Below are 13,345 nucleotides of genomic sequence, written 5' to 3'. Positions count from 1 at the left end.
TTCCATGGTTACTAATGACAGAGGCATCCTTGTGCAACAAAGGGGTTCTTGACCCTCCTGCAATTTGTGGAGCGAATGAGAGAAAAGGAGGGTGAAAGGGAAAGAAATGAACTTGAGGGATAGAGAGCGGGAGAAAAATAACCTTAATCACCCTCCTCGGCAGCCCTTCTACTGAAAGACCCTCCACAGCTGTCTCTGCTGCCTCATTTAAACTCTTTATAGCAGCACGGTGCCGTGAAGGAAAGAAAAGCAGGAAGGCAGAAGTAAACAAACTCCATTCGTCACGCTTTGAAATACACACTCCGTTTCCATATCTGGTTGGGTTGCATTAAAATGTAGCTAGGTGATGCCATATGAATACTGACTTCAGTCATGATACAAACCACTATGTGGGTCAGCGTATTGGCTCGGTATAAGGCTAACCAACTGGCTTACCTAAGTAAGATTTTGTGCCAAGACTAGTTTAGTAACTACTAATACAATACCCCCTCCCTTCCATTCTTCCCCAGCTGGGTACGTAAAAAACACCCACCAACGGAGCCCCCGGTGCCCATCCCAGCCAGCGCGGAGAGCCGGGACGTGTGGCGCAGCATGACGGTGGTGCCCTACCTGGAAGACCTGCACGGCTACACCGAGGAAGAGGACCAGGAGTTCTATGACCAGGAGGATGACATCATCTACACTCAGGACTTCACTGTGCCAGGTAGGCACAGAGAGAAATACTGTGTTTGTGACACATACACACACTAAAATATGAGTGGGAGCGAAAGAAAGAGAGAGAGAGAGAGAGAGGGGGATATATATATATATATATACACACACACTTACATTACATTACATACATACAGGGTCAGAGAGAGGAGTTCAGATGGAGGGAGGATAGACTACAGCCAGAAGGATAGATGAGAAGTGTTTAGTGAGTTCCATTTAAAAGGCTTGAGGACGGAGTGTTGCAGTCTTGACAGGATTCAGTTGTCCTTCTAATACTGTATTCCACTTGTAGATGACGTAACCAGTCTAGACTGTTAAGTGTTGTATATCATATAGCTCTGGGAAAACCCTTCTAATGGAAATGTAACCTTTTCCCTCAGTTGTTGCACTGTAGACATTTTTGTCGACAGTTGCACTTCTAAATCAATAAATAATCCTCTTTGCTGAGTCAGTTGGTTATAATGGCTTACGAGGATTTAAACATTTAACATTTTAGTCATTTAGCAGAGGCTCTTATCCAGAGCGACTTAGTAGTGAGTGCATACATTTTCGTACTGGTCCCCCGTGAGAATCGAACCCACAACCCTGGCGTTGCAAACGTCATGCTCTACCAATTGAGCCACACGGGACCGCCATCCGTGCAGAATTCTGAACTCGTTAGCTAGTCTTTCCTTCTTTCATAAATGTGTTGCTAGGCAACAAGGGAAATGATAACATAATGGCAGTAGTCCTTGTCGCTTTGAAGCTTGATGACCTACAAAAAAAAAACATTTTCAATGGCACCACAGAGAGCTTGAATGGCAGTGGGTGAATGCATCTAATAATAGCTTACAGTGTGGGAGTATGAATGGTGATTCCAGGCACCACTCTCCCACCCACACACACGCACTCACTCAACAGTCAACACTAACTCATAACATTACCTCAGAGCCACAATCTCTGTCTGTCTGCTAAACACACCTTAAATAAGGTGACATTTCAAACTGATTAGTTGGCACACAGCTTTGGCCTTTTTAATAATGTCACTTAATGTCATTTAGTGTCTGTAAATGTATTGAGAAAACAACAACTTTAAAAGGGTACTACTGTGCAGACAACTCCATTACTACTCTGATTGGTTGTCTCTTCTTACCATCTGCTCTCACTGGCCCAATCGCCATTGATCTTTTGACCCGACTGGTCAGAAAGATCAATAGATGAAATCTGATGAAGCAGTCAGTCACTCAATGGATTTTCTGGTGGGGTTTTCTGGTGGGGTTTTCTTTTGACAATGTTTTGTCCCCCAGTCTCTATCTGCTTTGATATTCTAGTGCTATTGAGGAAGAAGAGTTTTATTCTAAAGGTCTCGTCTCTCTCAAAACATGTTTTTATAAATGCGCTTTCTACATGATGAAAGCAGTAGATTATCTGAAGGTGATGTGTGATTGCCTCTGCAGATGTTCATGGTGTTTGTCTCTGTGTGTGTGTTGACCGGCCTATATTCTCTCTCTCTGTCCTCCAGGGCAGGTACCAGAGGAGGATGAGGCTGAGGTGGATCTGAGCCGGGCCCAGGCCAAGCCTGTGTGTGTAAACGGGACGGAGAGCAAGGCCAAGCCAGAGCGCAGGTCCTCCTCCTCATCCAATCCCTCCCGCAAAGGAGTCTCCACAGCCAGCAAGATACGCAAGTTCTCCACCTGCAAACAGCAATGACCCCACCTCAACAACCCATCTGGTGAGAAGGGTGTGTGTGTAGGTTTGTGTGTCGCAAGGTTATTGTAGGAAATTAAAACGAATCCTGAAAAAAATATTTCGTAAACTGAAATAAAATCATTAACAAACCTGTTTGGAAAAACCTACTGGACTACTTTGACTCCAACTAACTAAAATAAAAACCATCATGTATTATGTTCAGTTGAAGTTTCCCCTGAACTTCTGGGAAACATCCAATGGGGTTTTCAAGCTATTAAAAACATATATTTTTTTAAAGATTCTGAATCTGGCGGGTAAATGCTGCCAGGTGATAGGGATGTTTCAAATAGGCCTATCTTGTGCATCACTCACTAGCTGTTGCGTGCTAACGGGGAAGTAATCTGCTAGCCAAAGGGCAGGCGTGGAGCGTGAACAATGGCGACAGCAAACCCTAAACCACCGGTGGTCAGTTGACCATATTTCTATTACCAGTCTCGGCGCTAATCCTTTTAAAGTCCCATTGAGATTGACTTTCTCATTTAAACTAGGGCTGTCAAAGTTACCACATTAACACGTGACCGGCTTATCAGCGGAAACTTTTTTTCTTCAATGCACGGAACCTTTTTTAAGCGCACATGTTTCCGCACTGACCCTTTTAAGCGCAGAACGGATCACAGCTTCAGCACAGATGGAACAATGAGCCAGATATTTCACCGGATGTATAAATGTGAAGCATCTAGTTGGCGTTTCCACTCACTACCAAATATGGTAATAAAAGGAAGCCCAGTGGGAGAAGATGGCACGAGATGGATTTTGGCCGACATTCTGTGAATTTTCTCATCGATTAAACATCTCAATACAGTTTTCTGTTTCCAAAACTAGAATCTGAGTGGACTAAGTTTTGTAGATTTTACCCTTTGCCAAAGTAATTTTAAAAAATGTCTTTCTTTAGGAGTGCAAGGGCGAATTGTAGTTATTGGCGTTCCCTAACGGAAATATGCAAATGCATACTAGAACGCACCAATAGGACCTCGCTAGCTCTTGCTTGGGTCTGCCTACTATGATTAATTGTCTCCCATTGGAAATGACTGGCTGTGATCTACACTATACATCCAAAAGTATTGAGACACCCCCTTCAAATTATTGGATTCGTCTGTCCTCGGTTGCAACACTCACTACCGAGTTTCAAACTGCCTCTGAAAGATACGTCAGCACAAGAACTGTTTTGTCGGGAGCTTAATGAAATGGGTTTCCATGGCCGAGCAGCCGCACACAGGCCTAAGATCACCATGCGCAAATGCCAAGCGTCGGCTGTAGTGGTGTAAAGCTCGCCGCCATTGGACTCTAGAGCAATGGAAACACGTTCTCTAGACTGATGAATCACGCTTCGCCATCTGGCAGTCCAACAGACATATCTGGGTTTGACGGATGCCAGGACAATGCTACTTGCCCCAATGCATAGTGCCAACTGTAAAGTTTGGTGGAGGACGAATAATGGTCTGGGGCTGTTTTTCATCGTTCGGGCTAGGCCCCTTAGTTCCAGTGAAGGGGAATCTTAAAGTTATATCATACAATAACATTCTGTGCTTCCAACCTTGTGGCAACAGTTTGTGGAAGGCCTTTCCTGTTTCAGCATGACAATGCCCCTGTGTACAAAGCGAGGTCCATACAGAAATGGTTTGTGAAGATTGGTGTGGAGGAACTTGACTGGCCTGCAGAGCGCTCGCCTCAACCCCATCAAACACCTTTGGGATGAATTGGAACGTTGACTGTGAGCCAGGCCTAATCACCCAACATCATTGCCCGACCTCACTAATGCTCTTGTGGCTGAATGGAAGCAAGTCCCCACAGCAATGTTCCAACATCTTGTGGGAAGCTTTCCCAGAAGAGTTGTAGCAGAAAAAGGGGGACCAACTCCATATTAATGTCCATAATTTTGGAATGAGTTGTTCGGTGAACAGGTGTCCACTTACTTTTGGTCATGTAGTGTACCTTGGGCTAGTAATAAACATTTGGCTTCAGTCAATGCTTGTGTCTTTAAAAATCAAATTTTATTGGTCACATACACATGGTTAGCAGATGTTAATGCGAGTGTAGCGAAATGCTTGTGCTTCTAGTTTTGACTATGCAGTAATCTCTAACTAGTAATCTAACAAATTCAGAACAATTATACAAATGTAAAGGGATGAATAAGACTATGTACATAAATATATGGTTGAGCGATGACAGGCAGATGCAGTAGATGGTGTAGAATACAGTATATACAGTTGAAGTCGAAGTTTACATACACCTTAGCCAAATACATTTAAACTCAGTTTTTCACAATTCCTGACATTTAATCCTAGTAAAAATGCCCTGTCTTAGGTCAGTTAGGATCACCACTTTATTTTAAGAATGTTTACATACACTCAATTAGTATTAGGTACATTGCCATTAAATTGTTTAATTAACCTCTTGATTCTAGCCATCCCGGATCCGGGATCGTGAATACAGCCTCAAGCTCATTACCATAACGCAACGTTAACTATTCATGAAAATCGCAAATGAAATGAAATAAATATTCTAGCTCTCAAGCTTAGCCTTTTGTTAACAACACTGTCATCTCAGATTTTCAAAATATGCTTTTCAACCATAGCAAAACAAGCATTTGTATAAGATTATTGATAGCTAGCGTAGCATTCAGCATGCAACATTTTCACAAAAGCATTAAAATAAAATCATTTACCTTTTGAAGAACTTCAGATGTTTTCAATGAGGAGACTCTGTTAGATAGCAAATGTTCAGTTTTTCCTGAAAGATTCTTTGTGTAGGAGAAATCGCTCCGTTTTGTTCGTCACGTTTGGCTACCAAAAAAAAAACAAATTCAGTCATCAAAACGCCTAACTTTTTTCCAAATGAACTCCATAATATCGACTGAAACATGGTAAACGTTGTTTAGAATCAATCCTCAAGGTGTTTTTCACATATCTCTTCGATGATATATCGTTCGTGGAAGTCTGGTCTCTCCTCTGAATCACATGGAAGAATGCTTGCAGCTGGAGATTACGCACCAATTTCGACAAAGGACACCGGGCGGACACCTGGTAAATGTAGTCTCTTATGGCCAATCTTACAATGATATGCCTACAAACACGTCACAATGCTGCAGACACCTTGGGGAAATGGCAGAAAGTGTAGGCTCGTTCAGGGCGCATTCACAGCCATATAAGGAGACAATGGAAAACAGCGCCTCAAATGTTGCTCATTTCCTGTTTGAAGTTTCATCTTGGTTTCGCCTGTGGCATCAGTTCTGTGTCACTCGCAGATAATCTTTGCAGTTTTGTAAACGTCAGTGTTTTCTTTCCAAAGCTGTCAATTATATGCATAGTCGAGCGTCTTTTCGTGACAAAATATCTTGTTTAAAACGGGAACGTTTTTTAATCCAAAAATGAAATACTGCCCCTAGTGTTCCAAGAGGTTAACTTGGGTCAAATGTTTCGGTTAGCCTTCCACAAGCTTCCCACAATAAGTAGAGTGAATTGGGGCCATTCCTCCTGACAGAGCTGGTGTAACTGAGTCAGGTTTGAAGGCCTCCTTGCTCGCACATGCTTTTTCAGTTCTGCCCACACATTTTCTATGGGATTGAGGTCAGGGCTTTGTGATGGACTTTCCAATACCTTGACTTTGTTGTCCTTAAGCCATTTTGCCACAACTTTAGAAGTATGCTTGTCCATTTGGAAGACCCAATTGCGACCAAGTTTTAACTTCCTGACTGATGTCTTGAGATGTTGCTTCAATATATCCACATAATCTTCCCCCTCATGATGCCATCTATTTTGTGAAGTGCACCAGTCCCTCCTGCAGCAAAGCACCACCATAACATGATGTTGCCACCCCTGTGCTTCACGGTTGGGATGGTGTTCTTCGGCTTGCAAGCCTCACCCTTTCTCCTCCAAACATAACAATGGTCATTATGGCCAAACCGTTCTCTTTTTGTTTCATCAGACCAGAGGATATTTCTCCAAAAAGTATGATCTTTGTCCCCATGTGCAGTTGCAAACCATGGTCTGGCTTTTTTATGGCGTTTTGGAGCAGTGGCTTCTTCCTTGCTGCGCATCCTTTCAGGTTATGTCGATATAGGACTTGTTTTACTGTGGATATAGATGCTTTTGTACCAGTTTCCTCCAGCATCTTCACATGGTCCTTTGCTGTTGTTCTGGGATTGATTTGCACTTTTCTCACCAAAGTACGTTCACCTCTAGGAGACAGAACGCGTCTCCTTCCTGAGCGGTATGACTGCTGCGTGGTCCCATGGTGTTTATACTTGTGTACTATTGTTTGTACAGATGAACGTGGTACCTTCAGGTGTTTGGAAATTGCTCCCAAGGATGTACCAGACTTATGGAGGTCTCCAATGTTTTATCTGAAGTCTTGGCTGATTTCTTTTGATTTTCCCATGATGTCAAGCAAAGAGGCACTGGGTTTTAAGGTAGGCCTTGAAATACAAGTACACCTCCAATTGACTCAAACGATGTCAGACGAACGATATCAGAAGCTTCTAAATAAATCCATGACATAATTTTCTGGAATTTTCCAAGCTGTTTAAAGGCACAGTCAACTTAGTGTATGTAAACTTCTGACCAACTGGAATTGTGATTCAGGGAGATGATCTGTCTAAACAATTGTTGGAAAAATGACTTGCCTCATGTACAAAGTAGATGTCCTAACCGACTTGCCAAAAATATAGTTTGTTAACAAGAAATTTGTGGAGTGGTTGATAAAGGAGTTTTAATGACTCCAACCTAAGTGTATGTGAACTTCCGACTTCAACTGTACATGAGATGAGTAATGTAGGACATGATTAAAAGTGGCATTATTTAAAGTGACTAGTGATACCTCTATGAACATTATTAAAGTGACTGATGCCTTTATTAAGTCTGTTTATTTAAGTGGCCAGAGATTTGAGTCTGTATGTTGGCAGCAGCCTCTCTATGTTAGTGATGGCTGTTTAACAGTCTGATGGCCTTGAGATAGACGCTGTTTCTCAATCTCTCGGTCCCCGCTTTGATGCACCTGTACTGACCTCGCCTTCTGGATGATAGCGGGGCGAACAGGCATGATGATTTTACAGCGCTAAAGACCGTGTGCCTCTAGCCAAAATCATGTGAAAGTGAAGGCCAATATTACCGGGGCGCTTTCTTTCTGCTGCGGATACGTGCTCATGTCGCTGGCCGTTTTAAACTACTCACGAGACGCTGTTTTTGGTGTTTCATAAAACTACATTGGTTTAGCTAGCTAGTCATGTTACCTACCTAGCTAACAAACTGAGAACTTGATCACTGACTAATTTAGATGGCAAAGGAAGAACTGCAAAGGCAATGGGCTCCTCATAGATCCGTTTAAAGAGTGGGGTGTGTGAGAGGGCGAGTAAGTGGGCGAGTTCGTTTTGCATGGCTCGGGTGGGTGGAGATTTCACTTGAGGACGAATTGAAAGGTCTAACATGTGCGAACTCTGCCTACCCAGTGCACCAGTCCATGCAAAACGAACTCACCCAGTTAAAGGGTTTGGGTGGGAGAATGTGTAGGACTGTATGTGTAAAGTTATCTGAACAGTACATATGATTACAGTAATTCCTAACATTGGTTGGACAAGTTTTATTCCCCCCCCCCCCTAGTCGCTCATTTAGAATGCTTTAAGTGTGTGTGTGCGTGCATTAAACTTCAAGAACATTCATAAGAGGGAGAAGGCCTACTCAACATTGGGCGCATCAATGGCTTTCTGTTCGTAACCTTTGTGTTTAAGGTGAACTAATGCCATTAACTCGATTTAATCGTTTGACAGACCTAATTTAAAAATAAAAAAACATTACTGCCCACCAGTGGCAAGAAGTGACATCCCAAAAAACAACTATTCATCACATAAATGGTTGCTAGCCTCCCATGTATATGCTACTTTCTGTCCTTAACACTAAAAATAAAGAAAATAATAGAAACAAATTAAATAAGAATGTTTCTCAAAGTAAATAAACTAGTAAATCAGGTCTGAAAGCAAACTAAACCATTTTAAAAATATATATATATTATCAACTATAATAACCATGTGTGTGTACAGTCGTGGCCAAAAGTTGAGAATGACACACATATTCATTTTCAGTCTGCTGCCTCAGTTTGTATGATGGCAATTTGCATATACTCCAGATTGTTATGAAGAGTGATCAGATGAATTGCAATTAATTGCAAAGTCCCTCTTTGCCATGCAAATGATCTGAATCCCCCAAAAAAACATTTCCACTGCATTTCAGCCCTGCCACAAAAGGACCAGCTGACATGTCAGTGATTCTCTCGATAACACAGGTGTGAGTGTTGACGAGGACAAGGCTGGAGATCACTCTGTCATGCTGATTGAGTTCGAATAACAGACTGGAAGCTTCAAAAGGAGGGTGGCGCTTGAATCATTGTTCTTCCTCTGTCATCCATGGTTACCTGCAAGGAAACACGTGCCGTCATCATTGCTTTGCACAAAAAGGGCTTCACAGGCAAGGACTTTGCTGCCAGTAAGATTGCACCTAAATCAACCATTTGTCGGATCATCAAGAACTTCAAGGAGAGCGGTTCAATTGTTGTGAAGAAGGCTTCAAGGCGGCCAAGAAAGTCCAGCAAGCGCCAGGACCGTCTCCTAAAGTTGATTCAGCTGCGGGATCGGGGCACCACCAGTACAGAGCTTGCTCAGGAATGGCAGCAGGCAGGTGTGTGCGCATCTGCATGCACAGTGAGGTGAAGACTTTTGGAGGATGGCCTGGTGTCAAGAAGGGCAGCAAAGAAGCCACTTCCTCCAGGAAAAACATCAGGGACAGACTGATATTCTGCAAAGGGTACAGGGATTGGACTGCTGAGGACTAGGGTAAAGTCATATTTTCTCTGAAACCCCTTTCCGATTTGTTTGGGGCATCCGTAAAAAAGCTTGTCCGGAGAAGACGAGGTGAGCGCTACCTTCAGTCCTGTGTCATGCCAACAGTAAAGCATCTTGAGCCCCATTCATGTGTGGGGTTGCTTCTCAGCCAAGGGAGTGGGCTCACTCACCATTTAGCCTAAGAACACATCCATGAAAGAATGGTAAAGAATGGTACCAACACATCCTCCTAGACCAAGTTCTCCCAACCATCCAGGAACAGTTTGGTGACGTACAATGCCTTTTCCAGCATGATGGAGCACCTTGCCATAAGGCAAAAGTGATAACTAAGTGGCTCGGGGAAAAAAACATTGATATTTTGGGTCCATGGCAGGAAACTCCCCAGATCTTAATCACATTGACAACTTGTGGTCAATCCTCAAAAGGCAGGTAGACAAACAAACAACCCACAAATTCTGACAGACTCCAAGCATTGATTATGCAAGAATGGGCTGCCATCAGTCAGGATGTGGCCCAGAAGTTAATTGACAGCATGCCAGGGCGGATTGCAGAGGTCTTGAAAAAGAATGGTCAACACTGCAAATATTGACTTTGCATCAATTTCATGTAATTGTCAATAAAAGCCTTTGACACTTATGAAATGCTTGTAATTATAATTCAGTATTCCGTAGTAACATCTGACAAATCTCTAAAGTCACTGAAGCAGCAAACTTTGTGGAAATGAATATTTGTGTCATTCTCAAAACTGTTGGCCACGACTGTAGGTGTGATATTTTAAGCACTCTTGCAAAAATATTTACTCTCATCGGTCCACCTGTGTGGGAAGGCAGGGAGACTGGGGAAGGCAGGGAGACTGGGGAAGGCGGGGAGACTGGGGAAGGCGGGGAGACTGGGGAAGGCGGGGAGACTGGGGAAGGCGGGGGAAGGCGGGGAGACTGGGGAAGGCGGGGAGACTGGGGAAGGCGGGGAGACTGGGGAAGGCGGGGAGACTGGGGAAGGCGGGGAGACTGGGGAAGGCGGGGAGACTGGGGAAGGCGGGGAGACTGGAAAGGCGGGGAGAGGGGGAAGGGAGGAAATGAGAGAAACTGATTCAAGGCTTCTCTGAGTCATCTACCACATCACTGCTCCCCAGGCATCCTCCTAGGGACTGAGGTTCACACACACACTCACACACACGGTCTTTCCACTGGCAATCATAAAACACACGCACACACTGCAGAGCTCCTTGGTCGGATATGCAGCAGTCTCTGTATTAATGTGTTATAGGGATGACTCACACTGGTCTAGATGGAGTGGGCTGCAGGCAGGATATTGTCTTGCGCTCACTCCTGCCTGTGCTCTCGCTGCTCCTCCCTCTCACTGCCTCTCCCGCAGCCCCTCCCTCTCGTTGCCGCTGCCCCTCCTTCTCGTTGCCGCTGCCCCTCCCTCTCGTTGCCGCTGCCCCTCCCTCTCGTTGCCGCTGCCCCTCCCTCTCGTTGCCGCTGCCCCTCCCTCTCGTTGCCGCTGCCCCTCCCTCTCGTTGCCGCTGACCCTCCCTCTCGTTGCCGCTGACCCTCCCTCTCGTTGCCGCTGACCCTCCCTCTCGTTGCCGCTGCCTCTCCCTCGCTCTCGCTGCCTCTCCCTCGCTCTCGCTGCCTCTCCCTCGCTCTCGCTGCCTCTCCCTCGCTCTCGCTGCCTCTCCCTCGCTCTCGCTGCCTCTCCCTCGCTCTCGCTGCCTCTCCCTCGCTCTCGCTGCCTCTCCCTCGCTCTCGCTGCATCTCCCTCTCTCTCGCTGCATCTCCCTCTCTCTCGCTGCCTCTCCCTCTCTCTCGCTGCCTCTCCCTCTCTCTCGCTCCCTCCCTCTCTCTCGCTGCCTCTCCCTCTCTCTCGCTGCCTATTCCCTGCTTTCTGTGTTTTTCCCTCAGAGGGACACACTCCCCTTTTCGCGGAGGCAGAGGGACACACTGTGCTGTTTCTCCCCGGAGGCAGAGGCCTCTCCCACTGTGTGCCTCTCGGAGGCAGAGGGACACACTGTGTGTTTATTCAGCAGAGGGACACTTTGTGTGTTTTCCCGGAGGCAGAGGGACACACTGTGTGTTTTGCCGGAGGCAGAGGGACACACTGTGTGTTTTGCCGGAGGCAGAGGGACACACTGTGTGTTTTGCCGGAGGCAGAGGGACACACTGTGTGTTTTGCCGGAGGCAGAGGGACACACTGTGTGTTTTGCCGGAGGCAGAGGGACACACTGTGTGTTTTGCCGGAGGCAGAGGGACACACTGTGTGTTTTGCCGGAGGCAGAGGGACACACTGTGTGTTTTGCCGGAGGCAGAGGGACACACTGTGTGTTTTTGCCGGAGGCAGAGGGACACACTGTGTGTTTTTGCCGGAGGCAGAGGGACACACTGTGTGTTTTTGCCGGAGGCAGAGGGACACACTGTGTGTTTTTGCCGGAGGCAGAGGGACACACTGTGTGTTTTTGCCGGAGGCAGAGGGACACACTGTGTGTTTTTGCCGGAGGCAGAGGGACACACTGTGTGTTTTTGCCGGAGGCAGAGGGACACACTGTGTGTTTTTGCCGGAGGCAGAGGGACACACTGTGTGTTTTTGCCGGAGGCAGAGGGACACACTGTGTGTTTTTGCCGGAGGCAGAGGGACACACTGTGTGTTTTTGCCGGAGGCAGAGGGACACACTGTGTGTTTTTGCCGGAGGCAGAGGGACACACTGTGTGTTTTTGCCGGAGGCAGAGGGACACACTGTGTGTTTTTGCCGGAGGCAGAGGGACACACTGTGTGTTTTTGCCGGAGGCAGAGGGACACACTGTGTGTTTTTGCCGGAGGCAGAGGGACACACTGTGTGTTTTTGCCGGAGGCAGAGGGACACACTGTGTGTTTTTGCCGGAGGCAGAGGGACACACTGTGTGTTTTTGCCGGAGGCAGAGGGACACACTGTGTGTTTTTGCCGGAGGCAGAGGGACACACTGTGTGTTTTTGCCGGAGGCAGAGGGACACACTGTGTGTTTTTGCCGGAGGCAGAGGGACAAATAAGCCTTTGATGCTCAAATAATGCGAAGGGTGCAAAGCCCTTTAAATAGACTTCAAGTCTGTACGTCATAAATCATCCTATTTGTCATGCAATAGTTGTACAATGAAATGAACTAGAATAAAGCTTGGCTCTCTCTCCTCTTAGGTTTATCTTTCCCATCCTTGGCAAATGGTGAGAGAGAACTGCTGATGTTGTTCCTCCTGAACCATTTGGCTACAAACTCTTCAAGGATGTCATGCGCACAGCGGAGAGATGGACAGAGAGCAGCAGAGAAACAGACTGTACCCTCAAGGGTCTTTGTGTGAAGTGGCTCTTTGTGTTTCCGTTCCCCCTCTGTTCTTTTGCTCCCTCCGTCCTCCCCTCTCAGGCTGTCCCAGAGGAGGCATGGCTGGCCGTGCAAGTCCCACCTTCGTGAACTCTGACCCCATTGGTTTTAGTTCTTAGACAACCTTTTATTTGACAGAACCTAAAGATACACATTGTAAAAGGAATTCGGTTGATAAAGAATAGCTTTTATTTTAACTGAGGATAGTGATACTGATATAAAAACTGCATGCTGGATTGAACTTTGAGAAAGGGAAACTGCTGAGTTAAGAACAGACAAACAGACTGAAACCTTGGCCTCCACCACTGGTGTGTTGGGAGGGGCTTTATTGTGTTCATTAGGTTTTGTTTATTTTTTCCAATTAATCTTTTTTTTAAATTATTTATATAAAACACGTCCGAACCAAATCCTTGTTGTTGTCTGTCTCCCATTTTATTTTATATTCTGAACATACACTGAGTAGACAAATCATTAAGAACACCAGCTCTTTCTTTTAGAATATCAAGGTGAAGGCTATGATCCCTTTATAAATGTCACTTGTTAAATCCACTTCAATCAGTGTAGATGAAGGGGAGGGGATGGGTTAAATCATTATTTTTAAGCCTTGAGACATGGATTGTGTATGTGTGCCGTTCAGAGGGTGAATGGGCAAGACAAAATATTTCGGTGCCTTTGAATGGGGTATGATAGTAGTTGCCAGGCACACTGGGTTGAGTGTGTCAAGAACTGC

At 45.6% G+C, this 13,345-nt stretch overlaps 1 protein-coding gene across 1 annotated transcript in view; it reads left to right on the top strand.

Moving 5' to 3' along the window:
- Positions 1-13,022, top strand: part of LOC118401802 (serine/threonine-protein kinase STK11-like) — a 35,788-nt gene extending 22,766 nt beyond the window's left edge. Inside the window, exons 9-11 of the mRNA XM_052476370.1 lie at positions 510-703; positions 2,213-2,422; positions 12,435-13,022. Of these exons, the coding sequence (XP_052332330.1) occupies positions 510-703; positions 2,213-2,400 (382 nt within the window). The 3' untranslated portion in view covers positions 2,401-2,422; positions 12,435-13,022. The remainder of the gene's footprint in view (positions 1-509; positions 704-2,212; positions 2,423-12,434) is intronic.
- The last annotated feature ends 323 nt before the right edge of the window (positions 13,023-13,345 follow it).

Source organism: Oncorhynchus keta, chromosome 23 (genome assembly GCF_023373465.1).
Source record: "Oncorhynchus keta strain PuntledgeMale-10-30-2019 chromosome 23, Oket_V2, whole genome shotgun sequence".
In the NCBI taxonomy this organism is placed as follows: domain Eukaryota; kingdom Metazoa; phylum Chordata; class Actinopteri; order Salmoniformes; family Salmonidae; genus Oncorhynchus; species Oncorhynchus keta.
This window is presented reverse-complemented; position numbering and strand designations above follow the sequence as displayed.